Here is a 20,842-nt window from a genome sequence, read left to right as displayed (position 1 = left end):
GTCCTCTTGGCAGCACTACTGTATCCTGCTGATTGCCTTTCTGCACACTGCAGAGCTGTTGTGAAACTTTAGGGGCAAGTTCAGCGATTCTAGACAAGTCTTGATTGTTGATTGATTGCAATTCAGGTCACAGGGAGTCATAACCAGGTTTCAAGTCCAAATACAAATATAGTCATGCGAAGAAGGAAAATGAAAACTTTTTCTTTTCAACTTCCTTAACATAGTTTATCCTTGTTAAAGCATGGTCTGATAATAAAGGTGATGCACTCTAGCAAATGACACATAAAATTGACAGTTTGTACAAATTTGTACATTCAATAAATAAAAAAAATTGGATCAGTCCCATGGGAAAACTAATCACATGCCTACAATTATCATACCTTCAAATCCATTAAATCAGAATGAAGGGTTCCATTTTAGGTGGCACTGATGGGAACTTTAGGGCCTGTCTTCTTAAAACCTTTTAGAGAAAAGAAAGAAAGAAAGTGAAGTGTTGACAAAGTATAAGGGATAGATATGAAAAACAAGAGAGATGTCAGGGTGATGGAGGGGAAGGGGGATGAGGGCGGGTGGGGTGGGGTGGGGTCAGCTGATATGTTGTTGTTGTTGTTGTTGTTGTTGTTGTTGTTGTTGTTGTTGTTGTTCAGACTGCCCCCCCCCTAAATCCTATTTTTGTGTCACATCCAGATTGATTTTTGAAAGTCTGAACAGTCTTGTCTTCTCTTTGCAAATTAAGTGTGTTGTCATCATGCTCAAGACCCAAAGAGCTAAGGCCTCTGAGTCCTGCAAAAGGTTTTAAAATATCTCAAAATTGTTAGAAAGGGATCATATACAACAAATGGCATAGATTTTAAATTACTGACAATTTGTCGAGAACTGGTCGCCCCAGCAAATTCTGTCCAAGAACAAACATTTAATGGAAAACAAAAGTCTCCAAGAGCCTCATCATTTTATCACAGGATCTCCAGGTAACTGTGCAGCTGTTGCTGTCAAAGTTCATGTATCTACAATCAGATAGAGATTGCACAAATATCTCCATACACAATACACAATGATTAGGGTTTTATCTTGGCAATTCACAGCAGAAATGCACCTGTAACTGCTGCCAGTCCCACGTGATGTTACATTGTTGTTCATTGTCTCCAGAGCCTACAGCTTCTACAAAACGGTTGCAGAGAAAATGTGTCAGATTTTCAGAATTTTGTTCTTTGTGACATCCATATTTACATTGTCGTTGTGAGCATATCAGCATGCTGTCACTGTGTAGACCAGTTTAGTCAAGTTGACCAAGTGGTAGGTCTTCATCAGCTCTTTCTTACTGTAGTCTTAAACCCTCATTTTTATGACTTAAGTTTTGAGTCCATACCTTTGCTATACTGTCTTTCTCTGGCAAGAATGGGATTTAGCAACAAGGACTGCAGTGCATGGAGGGAATTCACCACAGTGTCAGAGAGGCATCGCTATGTATCGCTTATTATTCCCGAATGATCACAGCATTGCTTAAAGGTCAGTAATTCTTATCTTTGAAGGGATAGTTGGTACTGCTGATTTTCAACCAATGCTAATGTCCTTATTCATGGTTATAGCCCAGCAACAAAAGGGTAAAGTTCTGCTCCACCTTTTGAGAGTGTGGCACCCACTGTTTATCCTCTGGAGTGGAGTCATGTCCTGTGGCTTTGGCAATGAAGCCCAAATGTGTGCTGACTAAAGGATTATGCAATCTGGCTCTGGGGTGAATGTTTTGACGCTGCTGGGTTGTCCTGTAAAATTTGCAGAAATATTCTCAAACAGAACATTGTGACCGGAGCCGCCGCTGCTGCTGTTGTTATGTAGGCCAGCGACACCCTGAAGAAATAGACATGGAAAGAACATTGCATAAATTACAGGAACTGACCCCACCTTTGTTCTGCATGTTGTAATTGTTGTCAGGGCAAGAATTGAAATGGAACAGCAAACACACATGGTTTTAGTCTGTTTGATGCAGTTAATTATGCACGCGTGTTATGTAAGCTGGCTCTGTTGATGCTGCCGGGGCCAGGCCTGACCTGAGAATCTGTCCTTGGTGGGCAGACAGCAACACACATGCATGCGGTGCACAACAAATCAGCTGATGTTCACTGCCTTTAGACACAAGATCGCATATCTAACAAAAAACACTCATACTTTGCCACTGTAATGTTTAAGAAAAGAGATATTTAATCAATTGTTTGTAATGCATGAGATGAGATTCAGCGTGAAGCATCTGTATCCCTCCTAAACAAGTATCCAGATGTCGATACATGCTGTGTTGCTTTGTCGGCCAAGAATCTAAAATAGATCGGACACAAAGTTTGAAGGGTAGAGAGAAAGAAACCAGTAAATTAAGACAGTTATGGATTGGATGAGTAATGGATATGGGTGAATGGATCGATGGTTAAAAGACAAATAAAGAGAGGCAGGAAAAGTCAGAGCTGAATCAGGGTCTGTTGGATTTTTTTTAGCTGAGGTTAGTGAGCCATTAGCAACAGAGCTGCGGGGTTAACAGCCGGAGGCAGAGAAGGCAGCTGGCCGGTGGCAGCAGTAGTGCCAGACAAGAGGGGATCGCAGGGTCAGTCATTGCCAGCACAGTGCAGCTTTGGTTCAGCTGAGATTTGACCCAGAACAGATTTTGCAGTGGGAGCTCTGTAAACAGGAAAAGGAGATCGTGTAGGTTACAGTGCATCCGGAAAGTATTCACAGCGCTTCACTTTTTCCACATTTTGTTAAGTTACAGCTTTATTCCAAAATGGATTTAATTCATTTTTTCCTCAAAATTCTACACACAATACCTCATAATGACAAAATTTAACATTTTTGCAAATCTATTAAAAATATAAAGAACGAAAATATTACTCGTACATTTTGGCTCAATACTTTGTTAAAGCACCTTTGGCGGCAATTACAGCCTCAAGTCTTTTTGAGTATAATGCTATAAGCTTGGCACCCATTTTTGGGCAGTTTCTCCCATTCTTTGCAGGACCTCTCAAGCTCCATCAGGTTGGATGGGGAGCGTTGGTGCACAGCCATTTTCAGATCTCTCCAGAGATGTTCAATCGGGTTCAAGTCTGGGCTCTGCCTGGGCCTCTCAAAGACATTCACAGAGTTGTCCCGAAGACACTCCTTTGTTATCTTGGCTGTGTGCTTTGGGTCGTTGTCCTGTCGGAAGATGAACCTTCGCCCCAGTCTGAGGTCCAGAGCGCTCTGGAGAAGGTTTTCACCAAGGATGTCTCTGTACATTGCTGCATTCATCTTTCCCTCCATCCTGACTAGTCTCCCAGTTCCTGCCGCTAGTAGTAGTAGTAGTAGTGGTTTTGGTGGTAGTAGTGATGGTTTTGGTGGTAGTAGTAGTAATTTTGGTGGTAGTAGTGGTCGTAGTAGGAGTGGTTTTGGTGGTAGTAGTGGTGGTAGTAGTACTGGTGGGGGTAGTGGGTTTGGTGGTAGTATTGGTGGTAGTAGTGGTGGTTTTGGTGGTAGTAGTGGTGGTTTTGGTGGTAGTAGTGGTGGTGGTAGGAGTGGTTTTGGTGGTGGTAGTAGTAGTAGTTTTGGTGGAAGTAGTGGTGGGGTAGTAGTCCTGGTGGTGGTAGTAGAAGTGGTTTTGGTGGTAGTAGTGGTGGGTAGTAGTCCTGGTGGCGGTAGTAGTAGTGGTTTTGGTGGTGGTGGTGGTGGTAGTAGTGGTGGTTTTGGTGGTAGTAGTGGTGGTGGTGGTGGTGGTGATAGTAGTAGTAAAGGTGGTAGTAGTAGTAGTAGTATTACTACCACCAGATAGTACTGGTGGGGGTAGTAGTCCTGGTGGCGGTAGTAGTAGTAGGTTTTGGTGGTAGTAGTGGTGGTTTTGGTGGGGGAAGCAGTAGTGGTTTTGGTGGTAGTGATGGTGGTAATAGTGGTTTTGGTGGTGGTGGTGGTGGTAGTAGTGGTGGTAGTAGCAAAGGTGGTGGTGGTAGTAGTAGTAGTAGTATTACTACCACCAGATAGTACTGGTGGGGGTAGTAGTCCTGGTGGCGGTAGTAGTAGTGGTTTTGGTGGTAGTAGAGGTGGTTGTAGTTTTGGTAGTAGTAGTGGTTTTGGTAGTAGTAGTGGTTTTGGTAGTAGTGGTGGTTTTGGTGGGGGAAGCAGTAGTGGTTTTGGTGGTAGTGGTGGTGGTAATAGTGGTTTTGGTGGTAGTAGTGGTTTGGGTGGTAGTAGTAGCAGTAGTGGTTTTGGTGGTAGTGGTGGTGGTAATAGTGGTTTTGGGGGTAGTAGTGGTTTTGGTGGTAGTAGTGGTGGTAGTAGGAAGGTGGTGGTGGTGGGGGTGCTGGTAGTAGTAGTGTTACCACTAGATAGTACTCTTCTAGAAAATGACCACAATGAAAAGATTAATGTATCGACACATAAAGTATATTACATTTTCACGTCTAACTTCTATAAATAAAAGTTTGGTGTAGTGCCAACCCTATCTCAGCCCAGAGCATCAAATACTACCATTTTGTCACAGCCTGCTGGTATCTCACAGACACACACAAGGTGCCCTTTTGTGTGTTAGGCTTAGGAAACATAAACCACGTGGTTAGGGCTAGGAAAAGGTCATGGTTTTGGTTAAAATAAGTAATTTTACATAATTCACGTTACGTACACCACGCAAATTACTTAATGCACATTACTTAAGTTGAGACATGTTACCCAAGTAGATTGCGTTACTTAAAAGACATCTAGGTCTCCAGGGTGAATGTCATATGTTTGTTCCATTCAACCACGCTCGACTACCGTCATACGACCTCCTTCTTTGATCTGGGTGGTCACAGTGCCCACAGACTACAGTTATGACTAGAAGATTTTTGTTGACCTTTGCATATTGCACATGCTCTATTCTCTGGGTGTAACATGCTAAGCCTATTTCTCAAATTTTGTCAAATGAACTATTATCAAATGAAAAATGCTACATACATATTACATATTACTACATGCAGTTAGTCCTCTGTTACCCTGGAACGGATCACTGGTTTGATTTATCCCTAAACCATATAATTAAATCAGATTTATATCAAAATTCAGGTATTTATCTTTTTATAACACTTAATTGTTTTCATCCAATGCAAAACACCAGATTATCCAACATTTCCCTCTGTGTGACTTGCAGGCCTTTCAGTACAATCACTGTCGCTATACAAAAGTAAAGATCCCTTGGAGGTAATGATGCATACTAAGGAGTCACTCGTCACCATGGCAATGGTTAAATGGGACTTAAAGACCCCACAGGTCTCTTTCACATATCACTCTGCCGCTTTTGCAGCTCACCACCGACTATCGCCTCTGACGTTATAGCAGGCTTTGGGAAGTGGCCTTACTCTCTGCTTCTGTAGGAAAGTGGGCAGGGACTGATAATCCACCAGGAAATCTGTACATCATGTATTTACCTATAAATAGCTGCAGTATTCATCATACAGAGAGCATGTTCAAACATTCTACATTTTATTTATTTCTTCTTGATGTAATCAGACAGTCTCACTGATTAAGATCTTCTCTCCAAGAAAGAATTCACTTTCACAAGAACACAATCACCAAATCAGAAACAACACAATAAACAAGGAATTAAAAAAATACGAATAAGAATCATAAATGTCTAATAATAAAGCTTTGACATCTGGAAGAGGAATGTAGGACTCTACTTTGAGGACAGTTTACAGTTCATCTTGTGCAAAAGATGTGTAGTATCTGAAACCAGTTCTTACATTTTGTATGACCGAGAGAGAGTAGTTTTGCTGTCATTTAAAGTTTTAATTGCTGGATAGTCAAATTCACTGATGTAGGTGGAGAATACCATGTACTTGGTCTTTTCTTGCATTTAAAACTAGTCTGTGGTAAAGGAGTGATAATTGTAAAACATCAAAGGCAGACTGAAGACCAGTCAAAGCCCAGGCTGTGGGGGAGCTCGAGCACATAGCATTGCGTCATCAGTAAAGACATGGACATTGAAGTGTTGATTTGGAAGAATTGTGTTTTTTTATGTATAAAAGGTAAAGAACAGTGGACCGAGGATGGACTCCTGTGACACCCGTTTCTGATGGTAAACTGGCTTGACTGAATACCATTATCCATACATTCTATTGTATTTAACCTGCGATTGAGTCTTGACATTTGCCACAATATTGAGAAGGTTTCTTAAAGAAATTGAGTTTTGTCATGGAGTTTTTCATTTTTTCAAATAAAGAGACTTTCTGGCCTACTTTGTGTGTCAACCTTGCTTCTCATGCCTTAGATTTTTTTTTAAAGAGAGGCTGTATAACTTTTGAGTGAATACAAAAGACAATCTTTCCTCTTCTATTATAAAAGGTTTAGTTTCTTAGTCATAAAAATAATACATCTTCAGTTCATTCCACTAAAAGGTTTTACCTCTTCATTCTGTGGACCGTCACCTAAGGTGTTTTTTTGCTAGACAGTAGACATAGACTCCCTGACCACATTTCAGTATGTCACGAATAAACATTTCAACAGAACCTCTTTTAGAGAAGTATTATTTATTTCCTGCTTTGCCAATTGACTCGCCAAACTTGATATGTCACAGCTTGCTTGTGTTTGACCTTTACCAGTGTTATAAAAGAGGCAACATGACTGCTAAATGAGAGCCACTTTGAAGTCCAGTAACCAGTTTTATAACACAAATGGATCCAGAACCATGTTCCAATACGGCCTCCCTCTAAAATGTCACCTTCATTTTTTTCAGCTGGTTGACTATATGGATAAAATAAATTTCACAAAAATGAAACACTGATACATCTTCATTTTTATTGTGTATTGTTAATTCTGCAGTGTTTAAACTTTCATACTCTGTGAGGTTAAAAATCAAGTGAGTAGAAGCAGTTTCTCTTTTGTAGTCTTTAGAGCATGCCATCTTTCCCTCTCTCTCCCTCTTCCATCCATCCACTCTCTTCTTGCCTTTCTCTTCGACCCTCACTTCCTCTACCCAGCGAGACAGACCTGTTCCTGAGCTCGGACACATCGGTCCAGTGTCTGGTTTCACTCAACGTCCCATGCATCAGCTCACAGAAAGCAATCAATTATTCTCAGAAGTGTGTACCCCGGAGTGGGAACTCCTAATCCTTTTCAGTCTAAGACCCAAATTGAGTAAATTTAGACATTTTGAAGGCCCTGCTTCATTAGAACATGTTAGTGCTCTTGACATGTGAGCAGCCGGGGGTAGGGGGTGGGGTGGGAGGGGGGGGGTGGAGGGGGGGGGGATCCATTAAGACAAAATGAATGTCACATACTCAGAATACAAACTCGAACCGTGTCCTGCCCATACATACTGTACAAACACAGCATGTTCTCTTGGCTGTGCAACAGGCACCTACCCTGAAAGAATCATATCATTGTTTGGTCTAAAGCATTTGTTTATTTATAGCTTTCTCTTCTGCTTCTTTGGGGTCTGACTCAGAAAGCCACTTTTACATATAGTCAGGAAACTGTTGGATTATCTGGCTTCACAAAATCAAACAATGGCAGTGCTGCCTGTATGTAACTGTAAATTAAATTGCTGTAGTAATCTGACATTGTATATGATTGTGTTCCCATCAAAGGGGGGAGGTGTAAACAGTGTTACAAGATTACAAAATAAGCAAAAAGACAATTCAATATCACGACTACCGCCTATGACATCATAGGGTGAATTTATTGTGTGTAATGTGAAAGTGATGCATTATAGATATTCTTATATTCATAGGATGCTATTTGTAAAGGTGAAATAATGAAGTGGTCTGTAATATAAAGAGCAGCTCTTAAGTGATGTGATGTGAACTTATGGGATGTGTGGGTCACACAGTGGCCTGGACCCATTTTTACTGTAAAACTACCGAATTTAGACATTTTTGTCAAGGGATATAGGATATATATTTTCTAAGTCCACGATATATACAAGGGTGGATCACAACATTCAGAGACTGCTCCTGTTGCATGTGAGCTGTGATCAGCACCGTGACATGCACAGAGAACATGGAAGCCGTAACTTTCCTTTTTCTGTGGCAGATCAGGTAAACAGTTCAAACTATTAGGAGTCAGGAGAATAAATAAGATTACGGTTGGAGTTTTGAATCTGAGGTCATTTTAAGTTTATTTGACCTTTGGGCATCCCACAGTAATTGCTCAAGCCGATGCAAAACAGGATAGTGTTAAGCAGAAGCAACACACAATCATGGTCTTGCCATCTAAATTAGGAAGTTCATCACATGTTTTCACCCCAGGAGGAAAATCGTTGACCAGACAATAAATATTATTGAAGAAGGGAAATATTGAGCACGAGATGTGACTGTGTACTGGAGAGTTATGATGTTTCACAGAACAACTTGAGGCATTCAGGACTTTCTCATGGGGTTTCATCTGTGAGTGTACATGAGGCCACGCTGACTGTCTCTCACAGACTAAGCTCATTACTGCCGACCTGCCAGCTCCGCCCCATTTGTCCTTGTTTCTTCCTGAGAGAAATGATTCAACCTGCACGGTGAGATCATCGGCCCTGCTGTCAGGCCGGCGTCAGGAGAGTAATGACAATGGCCTCTATCACAAAAAGGCCTCCACTGTATCAGTTTACCTTGTTCCCAGCTAACTTTTCACAAGCGCCCTGTCACTCCAAATGTATCACGCACACACACACACACACACTCTCTCTTTGCCCGTACCTCATAAGAATAAATGCAGTGTCAAGTACTTTAAAATAAAAGATTACAGGTTCTGTATTACATTCCAACATGACTTTACAAAGCTGCTCTAATCACAACCTCACACCTCTCCGCTCCATCAGTGGCTCCAACGTACACCTTGGCCAGAGTCATTGAATCATCCACCTCCACCTCTCTCAATTCCTGCCGAATAATTAATAATCAGTAATCTGAAAATTAGTAGAGTAAAAAGAACTTGCCTCGGATATACAGTGGAGTAGAAATATGAAGTAAAACCAAATGGAAATACTCACATAAAGTACTTTAAATTTGTACTTAAGTATAGCACTTATATATGCAGTGTTGGAATGTAACTATTTACTATTGTCGAGGGGCGTGGTACTCTGAACTGGTCGCCTGACACACGGAGACACGACTGTTCACTCTCACATCCACACAGTCAGCAGTTAACATGAGCAGTCGTTGGACTGTGGAAGGATGAAGCAGACTCAGAAGATTTGAACTCAGAACCTCTTTTGTTGTACACCAGCCTGCTGCTGTAAACTCCTCTCAGAGGAGGTTCTCACAATGAAGGAAGATTTCACTCTGTGCAATGTTTTATTTGAGTCTCTGAAGCATGTTGTCTGACCTCATATGGTGCAGGGAACTGATTCCCAGTAGCCCTCTGACTCCAACTGTGCTTTCCAACTAACACAATTGATTGAGTTCACATGTGGTAAAGCAAAGAGGAATCACGTTGTTGTTGCTGCACTGGGAACAAAATGAAGGAAAAGGGTGCAGTAAATTGTGCTTCTCTAGATTGCACATAAGCGAACATTACATTGACTTCTGTACGCTTACTGTTTTTTACCTGCATCTTGACAGTGGATTTGAAAAGGTTGAATCAGCCAATTTGAATCGGCGCCCTTCGGAGTCTCTACAAGCTATAGTTTCCTGCAATCCTCAGCGCAGTGTAGGTTTGCAAAAAGATTTTCATGTAAATTCAGAGAAGCATTATTCCAAACTTAATTTGAACTTTTCTTTATTATTCCTGCTTCTTGTTGACATTCATTGCTGGCATGTTTAAAAGAAATAGATGCCGTGTGTCTGTGTGCAGCCTCATCAGGCAAAAAGTACAGTTAGGAGGGAAAAGGACTGCAGTACTGAGAGAATTTGGATTTGGAAACTGTGAGGAAATTGAGTAAAATCTTCAGAATAAAGTATGTTGAATTGTGTTTCTCTTGTCTTTGTGTCTCTGCAGCATCTTATTCGCAGACATCGAGGGCTTCACCAGTCTGGCGTCCCAGTGCACAGCGCAGGAGTTGGTGATGACTCTCAATGAACTCTTCGCCCGCTTCGACAAGCTGGCAGCGGTAAGGATGCAGTTACATGCACATGTGTATAATGCACACAAAAGCAAACTAACAATTTAGTTAGCATATTTTTTTTTTACCTTAATATATTTTGACTTGATTTTTTTAAAACAACAATGTTTGTTTATCTTTTGGTTTGAGAACAATCACAATTCTTCCACTACAAATGCAAAAAAAAAAAAAAATCCTATTAAGATGGCATGCCACACATTATTTTTGATCAATATCAATGGTAAATAATCTGAATTGATAAAAATTATAACAGTACATACAAATAATTTCCCAGCATACACTAACAACACTACACTAACGAAGCCTTGGCTTGTTTAGGCAAGATCCTGTTTGACTCTGGGTGTTGCTCACGTCCACTTACTTATGTTACTAGTTACTTATGTGTGACATTAGTCTGAGGTCATACGAGCCTGATTCTATTTCTGTTTTATTCCTGAAAGTCTTTGTCCTCCTGGTGACTGTAAGTGGGGTGAATAACCCAGTTATTGAGGGTTATGGAGGGACTCACTCTAATAACACAGTGGGAGATTCACGGAACATCCTGTAAATGATAATTGGTCGAGAGAAAGGCTGCCAGGACCTAAGGGTCACAATTAACCTGCTTTTACTGCAGTCTACTGTTTATTTAACCTGCTGCTGCGCCAACACGCGGTGTGTCAACAGAGATGCATACAGGCTGTGCACGGTTCTCACAGGTGGTTGTTGTGCGGAGCTATTGTACCAGTTTGGACCACTGATGCAGTCTTCATAGTGTTAACGGTGGAAACCTTGGATCTGTTGGAGCTAGATGTTCCCGGTTGAAGGCCCACCTCTGCTGTTACTGAGGTGGATACTTAAATAAAACCTGATGACATCATGAATGTCCTCAAAATATGTAAATTGCAGACAGCACAAGCTCCTCCAAAATCAAGTTCCAGATGCTCTGAAGCCTGAGGAGCAGTAGAAGAAGAAGTTTGATATTCAAACCATCTGAACTGTCTGAATATTTGATGTATTATTGAAACACTGAATAATCCATGACGTAGTTTTGTCTTTCCAGAGTGTAATCAGCATAATAATTAAAGTGCATGTTGACAGAAGAAGCACTGAAACAGTCATCAGACGAATCATGGAGAACAAATCCAAGGCTAGAGCCACCGCAGGAGGGATCACACTGTGCCATTAAAAATTAATGGAGCTTTCAGAGTAAAGTGACAGCCTCTATGCAGCCAAGGTGGACGAGGTCTCACAGACTAAAGAAAGATACTTTACTGCAGCTGACCAGTGACAAAAGTCCTTCTCTGGTTTAGCACCTGTTTGTTCCACACGGGTTTCATTTCCAGGGCGTTGAATATTTTATTGTTGTTGGTATCCGAGAGCACAAAGTACCTTACTGTATGTCTCTGTATGACAAGGTGGATTGAAAAAGGTCATGTGACAATGTAGAAAGAAGAGAAAGTATTTTTTTTGTGCCTAACCCTCACCAAACAGTGACTGTGTCACAGTTAACCCAACCCATGATGTTTTCCTAAACCTAACCACGAGAACAGCTTTGATAAATCGTCAGTATTTGACATCTTGAGAATGTGTTGGTTTTTTAAAACTCAACCAAGGTGGTGAAATATTCCATTATCATTGGCATAGTTCATATCAGGCACACTCATGTCACAGGTCTAGATCTACAGAAGAGGTCTTTAGATGTCTTTGCATTGCAGAAAAACATCCTACCATGCAAAGTTAGGTATATTTTTTTAAGCCGTCCTCCCCCGCACAAATTGACAAACTTTTAGATTTTATTCTAAACATTAGTAGATTTTTTTTTTCCCCTGAAAGATTCTAAAATGACGCTAAATAAAACAATCTGTGAAGTAATGATCATTCTTTGGGTGAAATGGTTAAATGTTGTAAACTGGTAAGCAAGAACACATAGGGCCTGATTTATTAAGATCTCAAATATCGGGTACTAAATTGCATGTTCCTTCCAAAAGTTTGCACATTTTTTTGCACCCGTTTTGTGGGTGATTTATTAAGAGTAATTGCGTCATTGAAATCAGGTGCAAATCGCTGTATTTAAAAGAGGGGTTTGCGTGTGTTAAAGTGATTCCAGCAATGAAAAACAACGACCACAAAAGGAAAAGCAAATCTGATCCCATTGAAATTAAGAAATATAAATATAACGAGAACAAAAAGGCGAAAAAAAGGTTTCATAATAAAACGTCGGCAAATAAAAGAGGAGGCACGGTGGATGAGATCCTCTAACAAACACCGATCAGCAGGTCCAGATCTTTCTGTGATGAGCAGGTGACTTTTCATTCAGTGCCTCGCGACTGCTCGTGAACCTGATGAAGCTACCTGTGAATTCTGCGGGACACATTCAGTACCTGTGACAGCACACCTGAATAACAGGACTGGTGGGATATCCAAGCAGAGATACTCTGGAACGACCCAGAGGCAGGACAATGCTGAGTCGTAAGATGTTTTTTAATTGCTGGTATTTTGTGGCTCCTCAATGTTGTTGGCTGTCAATCATCATTCAGTTCATTCGATAACTCAGAAATGTCATCGCTGGACAAACAATATGTCTGAATCATTTTTCCCTCTGACGTCTCAAAAATGTTTCCACGGGTGTAAAATCACGTTCTCTACGTATCCTTTGGTTTCTCTGCGTCTCCTTCTCACCACAATAAGAGCAGCCGTTAAAACGTTCCCTTCAGTCGTACAAACATACACATCAATCACTTCTCCTATTTCTACTTTCAGGCACGTGATTTTACACACGCAAACCTTTAGTAAATCAGGCCCGTAGTGTTTTAGGAGTCACAACACGATAAGACCAGGAGCGTGACACTAAGCTGACTAAATGAATATTTTCTGAATGTTTTCATGTGAGTTGGTGTGATGACAAAACAAGGAGGGTGAAAAGATACCAAATTTTGTTTCAGCTTGCCTATAGAGTTTGGACATTAAATTGTTTTACAGTTTTTCACTTTATTTGGTCCTTATTTCAATGTGGTTACTTACTCAGTTTAAAAATAAATACAGTTTTGTGTCCTGAAAGTAGCTAAACTCCCGTTATAAAATACATATCTTCTTGACATGTGCAGTTTTTAGAGAGCAGCTCCAAAACATCTGTTTCATAGCTGCAACACCACATTTGTTCATAGCACATATCTAATGTCTAAACCACAGTACATTCATGAATATTGATCGTTTTCTTTTCTAACCAGAAGCCTCATTGTTTGTCCAGCTAATGCTCAATGCATGTCATTTGTTTATGAAAGGTGAAATGATGTGCTAATCAATATTTATGAGTGAGCTGGACATAATGGCATTATAAACCAGGAAGGTTGCAACTGACCTTTTTTATGTCCACACCAGATGTACTTTGTCTCCGTGTGGAGCACACACACACACACACACACACACACACACACACACACACACACACACACACACACACACACACACACACACACACACACACACACACACACACACACACACACACACACACACACAATACACAGTGCTCCTGACACACTGGGTCGTCTTGTATTTTCCCCAGAGCGATGTGCTGGAGATACTCAGGTGGCTATCATGAGACACAGTATTCTACAAAACCCGAAGGATCCCCCAACACACACACACACACACACACACACACACACACACACACACACACACACACACACACACACACACACACACACACACACACACACACACACACACACACACACACACACACACACACACACACACAAAACATGCTGTTGTCCAACACACTGTTAAGAGATCTTTGATGGTCTGAAGCTAATGTGTAAAATCTTTGCTAACATCCCGTTATTAGAGGAATCCTGCATTCTGTTTCCATGTAACACATTTTCATCTTCATCTTCATATCACTTAATATTTAGCTCCGAGGTCAAATGAGCCACAGAATCACCTCAAGTGGGACATTAATCTGCAAATAACCGAAACCATTTAAAGTTTGATGTCTGAACATGGCAGGAAGAGTTGCACAGTCATGGTTTGTACAAGACATCTTTGTTTCAATCCATTTCCAGCACACTCCCACAGGTCATACCTCACTACCTAAGGGTAACGTGAAGTCATTTTGAAACCCACCAAAGTAAATTCTTTAATTTGTAAGGTGATGTATGTTTCAAGTAAGTTCTTCTTTCCTGTTTCCTGTTTCCTGTGACAGGAGAACCACTGTCTGCGGATCAAGATCCTGGGAGACTGCTACTACTGTGTGTCGGGGCTGCCGGAGGCGAGGGCTGACCACGCCCACTGCTGTGTGGAGATGGGGATGGACATGATAGAGGCCATCTCGTAAGTCGCCTCCTGAGTTATCATGACATCATTGCTCAACAGAACTAAATATTTAAAATGCTGATGAAGCTCTTGTTAGTTTGTATCAGAGTATTTTCTCTACAGTAGCTGGACAGTCAAAGGAACAACCACTGGATAAACAAATGGATGGTTTCCAGATTTCTGGTTTTAGTTCTATTTTATAGGAATAACTAATTCTGTTATGTCTTTCATAAGTAAATCATTTGTTATCCATTACACATCCAAAGGTGACTTGTGCTTCCAGTGTTTTATCACATGTTAGCTCCTCAGAGGGCAAGATCAACATCTGCTATCTGATTTTATTGTTGTGCACTAGAGTTAAGGAAACAGGTCGAAGCTTGAGCCTGATTGGTTGTATCAGGATGTGACATGTCTGTTATTTATTCTCTGAAGGGCTTGTATGGCCCTCAAGGCTTTTTATTGGCTGAACACCCTCACTCTGCTGTTGTTGCCTCTATAGCTTCATCTGTCCATCTGTCCATTTGTTTTCTGCTTCTTATCCTGTTCAGAACAGCAAATGTCTGAGGGAGGACCCCATCTTCAACATGCTCTAGACTATTACTCAAAGGAAAAGTTTGACATAATGCCAAAATATAAACATATTCTCCTTGTTGCCAAGAGTTAGATGAGACGATTTGTACCACTGTCATGTCTCTATAGTAAATATAACGCTACCGTCGGCAGCCAACATTTCCCAAAATGTGGAACTTTCCCTTTAAAAGATTTAGTCCTTTCACTTAAATCCAAACATATTTTCTTTGTCTTTTGTATATCACCAAGCAGATTTCGGTTTTATGGATGTTAGTGGAACTCAAATGTTGAAAGATATCTTGAAAAATGTTACATTTATTTGTGTAACCCCCAAAACAGACCCTTTCAAACACCTGTATTTGATATCTCCTGTATTATAAAAACTGTCCAGTGCACAAGAAGTGATGTACTTGGTGATTAAAAGACAAGAAGATCTGGCTTGCTAGCTAAATCTGGGCTATCATTCACTGCACAGAAAAAGCAGCACCTATGGAAACATCAGGTATCCAAGTGTAACGATATCACAGTGCTGAAAACAATCAGTGATCTCTGGGACACTCAACACCAACGTGTATCAGCAAAGAAAGTTGGTGACATTAGAAACAATAATTTTGCAGATCACCACTCAGCAGATTGTTTTGTGTTTCCTGCAGGCTGGTGCGGGAGGTAACCGGGGTGAATGTGAACATGCGAGTGGGCATCCACAGTGGCAGGGTCCACTGCGGGGTGCTGGGACTCAGGAAGTGGCAGTTTGACGTCTGGTCCAACGATGTCACGCTAGCAAATCAGATGGAAGCTGGGGGCCAAGCCGGGTACGTCTCTCCCATTATGTTCAAGTTGAGACGACTTAAAAGTTTTTTTTGCTAAAACTATATAAACTGCTGATAGAGATGTAGATCTAAATATACAATATCTAAATAATGTACATTTATGTGTGTGCGTGTTTGTTGTTCTCGTTTCAGGCGGATCCATATCACTAAGGCCACTTTGAATTATCTGAATGGGGACTACGATGTGGAAGCGGGAGCAGGAGGAGAAAGAAATGCCTACCTGAAGAAGCACAACATAGATACCTACCTCATTGTGGGCTGCAGTCAGAAAAGGGTACGATTCTCATTAGTCTTTAAGAGCCAGTGTGTAGGCTTTAGTGGTGCGGTGGCAGACTGCAGCTTGGCTCATCCTCCTCTTCCAGGCATGTAATTGAATCTACTGTGGCCACAAAACTTGCAAAAAACATGAAAGTCCTACTCCAGAGCCGGTGCAACATGGCACGTTCCCTGGAAGAGGACTTTCTCCCTGTGTAGATGTGAAGAGCTAAAAAACAACAACATGAAAACATAATTATGAATATTATATTCTCTTTTTTCCATTCAGTCCCCTTAAATCCAACACACTGAAGCTTTAAAAACCAAAGTACAAACATACAAAGATAAATTTCAGCTTGAAATATTAATATGTCTAAATTGTTAGCAAACACTACACATAAAGAACACACAAGGACACAATATTTTTCCATCTTTACAGTCTCCTTTTTGCTCTGGTTTGGTCTCGATGAAAAAAAATACCCGGCTCATTGGCTGCTAAATGTTCCCAGTGAGTGAAACCAATAAACTAAAAGAGGCTAAAAAGCTTCATCAAGAAGTGAAGAATAATGCTTTGTCGTTTCATAACGGTGAGCCCTTTCAGTTTACACATTGACCTCATCATTTACTTCAGTTTTATTTAAAAAAAAAAAAAAAAAAAAATCGTTAAATGATTTCATATTTTGAAAAAGACCAGTTGATGTAATCTGGAGGGATCATACAAGTTACCTTGCTCATTGGCAAAGCAGACTTTCTGTGGTTTGACCATTTTACATTTTCCCAATTATTTTCCTCACTCTCTGAGAGTGCAAACATGTCTGAGCTGTCATCTCCCTCATAAAACATTTTATTCCAATAAAAATTGTTGGTTAGGAATATAAAATCTGGGTAAAACCTATTTATACTATTTTCTTAAAAAGTTTATTGTAAGAAAATGACATGGTATAAACATATGTGTAACTCTGTTACCTAGACACAATTTGAATATGAAACTGAGGTCTGATACTACATTTGTTTTAAAGCTTAAAAATACAATTTAACTTTCCTTTTGTTCGTGTTAAATTATTTTGAAGCTACAAATGTGACATCTTTCATACATCATAGTCACTAAAATGCTGTTTTTGATGAAGCTATCTTTTAGAATACTCACAGCCTGTCCATATTGCACTTATCATTGTTTATAAAGTGGGATTTTCATCCTGTGTGAACTTTGCTTCCAGGAGAGTTCATCTCCACTTCACAGCATGAGCTTGAGTTTGTTTATGACTGGAACGTTTTTCTTTAGCCTCACATCAGCTGTCTCTGTCCTCCAGCAATATCACAAGCTGTGACTATAGATAACATGTCATGTGAAGTGATATTGTCCTCTCATTTTACTGCCAATGCTGGGAGATAGAAGGACGATTGTGCAGATTAATTATTTCTGTTACCTTTTATATTTTTATCTTTTTCAAATACATCCCAGAGCCATTACACAGTGCTGCTAATATCAGATCTGGAGGGAATAAAATAGTACAGATAGCATCTCCGGAAACCACCTTTCAGCACAACACCAGGAGCAGAAACTGCTTATTTATCATGACCATAGGAGTATTACAGTTGGTGGACTCTTTTACCCTTTTCTTCTCACAGTATAAGGTGTAAATAAATGTTCAATTATCGTCAGGAAGAACATTCCTACTTTGTTTGCCCAGATTTTTGAGATATCCATCTCTTGATATTTCCAAAGAGCCTGGAGGTGAGCAAAATTCCTTCTCTCAGCCTTAGACAAGGAAATGTACAGTGTTCAGCTGTAATTTGATCTATAGATCATGCTACTAAAATTTACATAGGAGCGTATTTCTCCTGTAGAAAATGTCCTGATTAAAAACTTTAACTGTAAGGTCACTAGATTTAGAGATCCAGAGTGACATTATTGTACACTCTTTCTGGAATGAGTGCATGTATTAAAAATAAATTGAAAAGACAAAACAACAAGAAAAACAAGGCAGTTGAAAGTGTTTTACAGAAATACTTTAAAAGTAAGTTATCAAGAAGAAATTAAAATTGCATTTAAATAATAAAAAAAAAGTAGATTAATGTCCTGTATAGAGGCATACATAGAAGTACAAGACATTAAAACTGCAGTTATATATTTGCTTAACTTGAAAGCCTCAGCAAAATAATAGACTTTAAAGCCCTGAATTCAATGAGATGACTGTGATAGCAGACCTATAGTTTGTTCCACAGGTGGGGAGCAAAGAAAGTAAAAGGTGATTCAATTTGCTTTGTTTTGATTATGGAAACACTGAGTGAACCAGGCGACCTGTGGAAGTAGAAAATAATTTAAAATATAAAAACACAAAGATAAAACCTTCAAAAGGGTACTACAGTCCAGTGCATATAAATAATATCATCATAATCTCTTCAAGGTCAATTTGTCAGCTGATTTACTTGATGTCAAACTAAACACAATCTTGTACATGTATTTTTAACACATTTCTGCATCTTTATGTCTGACAGAAAGAAGAAAAGGCAATGATTGCTAAAATGAACCGACAGAGGACCAATTCTGTCACCCACAACAGCGGCCACTGGACCGACCGTCCCTTCTACAACCATTTGGGTGGAAACCAGGTCTCCAAGGAGATGAAGAGGATGGTGAGGAATATTTTAAAAATGATCGTCGTTAGATTAAAAGTGTCCTGACCTGCTTGCCAGTGTCATTCGAATGCCACAGCCGAGTGACTCTCCTGCAGATATCTCAGCTCTCAGTTGGTGATGAAGACAACATGCCTTTGATAGTCATTTGATCTGCAGTGCTGTTAAGCAGCGGCACACTCTTCCTCTCACAGCTCACCCTGACTCAGAGAGGCTCTCAGGAGCAGGCAGGGGGACGACAGCAACATGTAGGCAGCCACAGGGAGGTGAGAGATGTAGCAGCAGCAGTGATGTGACCGCATCCAGATTCATTTTATTTACATACTGGAACTCTCCCTGCTGAGCTGACCCCGCAAACCCTGACTCACTCAGTGAAGTGATAGACCCATATCTCACACACAGATGAATAGTTTGGTGTTTTTTCTCATATTAACAGTCAACCCACCTCTCCCAGTGAATCTATTATAGGGAAGAGGATGAGGAAGCCCCGGCCACATGCACAGTTCTCTATACGTTTTCTATTGCTGTTCTACACACACTATATCAAACCTGGCTGGTAATACCCACAAAAGCACAAATTAAAGTGGAACTTCAGCCTTTCCTTTTCACATTAAGGCCAGTTTTCTCTTCGTAGCGAGCACAACTCAGCTTGAGTTTTCTGTGGCGTCCTGAGGCTTAATTCAATTCAGTATTATTTGTATCATGCCAAATTACAACACATTATTTCAAGGCACTTAACATAGTAGAGTCCTTACAAAAGAACCTTACAACATTAAAGAAAGGAAACCCATTAAATTCCCTGCCCTTTAACAGGAAGAAAAACCTCAGACAGAACCAGACTCAGAGCTGGACAGCCATCTGTCTCGACTGCTTGGGGTGAGAGGAGACTAAGAGAGAAAAGAACAGCATAGAGATCCAACACAATAAACTGTTGGTGGAGAAAGAAAAAGCACAACTACTACGTGAGCATAGAGAACTGTGAGAGAGAAACAAACAATGAACAAAACTAGGGGGGGGGGGTGCATAAAGGTAATAAGATGTAATGGGACATATTTGTAACCTGCATTACAGTTGTGGTGTGGAGTTTTAAAGATATATCCAGAGGGATATTGTTATTGTGTTGCAGCTTTATATAAGTGCACTTTTAGCGTAGCGGCAATGCCCCTGTAAAGGTTGCTGTCAGAATATAGGAAGCAGAGTTGATCATATCTGGCTCTTGATTGTCAGAAGGCTGAACAGACTCCTTATAAATTGTTTTGGATGAATGTGTCTGCCAAATGACTTCAATGTAATGTTATGAATACAGCCCGGTGGAGCACTGTATATGTCAGACAAATGTGCAAATTCCCTTTTGATGTTTAAAGCAATCATTATACTGTGTGTGAGGAGAATAAAATACAGTACTGATGTGTGATATCACTGATTTCCTTTATGATGCAGTACTAAGTAAAACCCAGGCTGATATCGATGATTTACTGTAGCATTAATGTCACCACTTACTTCATAACCATATTTATTTATTTAGCTGGAATATTCATTTGTATCAATTTGAATGAAACATCATTTTGTGGTCTTGATAATGTGGAGAGCTCTCGTTGTTTGAGCATTATGACTAAAACTGAAGCCTGAATGACTTTCTCACAGTCACCGTCAGTGTCTGTGAGAAATGTCACCACTCGCCACACACTTTCTCTCTACCTGGATATTTCATGCCACTGCCAAAGGACTCTGAGTGAAGTCTGTCTCGCTCTAGCAGCACCTTTATTCTCATCATCTGTACTGCGATAAAATTTCAGATGCTTAACAAGGTTTGTGATGATGCCACAGTACACCACAGTTCTCTTACATACATCACATACAGCGTTGTTGCTTTTTCAGAACTTAAAAAGGTCCACACATGACTGTTTGCAGCCTGCCATCATCGACACGAAAGACCCGTATGAATATCACAGGCAGGACAAGTAGTTCCTTTCTACCGGGTATTATTTAGACTGATTCTGGTGATATGGTGGCTGCTTTTCCTTGTTTATCATAACATAATGTTTACCCCTAATTACTGAGTTTAGTTATATATCTTTTAATATGAGAATCTATCCTAAAGCAGAACTTTCGAGTTTGAAGTTTTGATATTTCCGTATTGATCTGTACACCACTAAAATACAAGGAAGGGAAGGATTTTTGACAGATTACATATGATCAGATTGATCAGATTGCAACAGAAACACAG

At 40.3% G+C, this 20,842-nt stretch overlaps 1 protein-coding gene across 4 annotated transcripts in view; it reads left to right on the top strand.

The window, feature by feature from the left end:
- adcy5 (adenylate cyclase 5) overlaps positions 1–20,842 on the top strand; it is a 91,607-nt gene that overhangs the window by 48,002 nt on the left and 22,763 nt on the right. For all 4 annotated transcript variants that reach the window (XM_069722687.1, XM_069722685.1, XM_069722686.1 and 1 more), the window contains exons 4-8: positions 9,904–10,015; positions 14,214–14,341; positions 15,547–15,705; positions 15,856–15,997; positions 18,478–18,615. In XM_069722687.1, coding sequence (XP_069578788.1) covers positions 9,904–10,015; positions 14,214–14,341; positions 15,547–15,705; positions 15,856–15,997; positions 18,478–18,615 — 679 coding nt within the window. The remainder of the gene's footprint in view (positions 1–9,903; positions 10,016–14,213; positions 14,342–15,546; positions 15,706–15,855; positions 15,998–18,477; positions 18,616–20,842) is intronic.

The sequence above is a fragment of the Brachyistius frenatus genome, unplaced genomic scaffold (genome assembly GCF_029030835.1).
Source record: "Brachyistius frenatus isolate BFR_SWC_R1_liver_20210118 unplaced genomic scaffold, ASM2903083v1 Contig_300, whole genome shotgun sequence".
Taxonomy (NCBI): Eukaryota; Metazoa; Chordata; class Actinopteri; family Embiotocidae; genus Brachyistius; species Brachyistius frenatus.
Note: the sequence above shows the minus strand (reverse complement) of the source record. Positions and strands in the feature narration are given on the sequence as shown.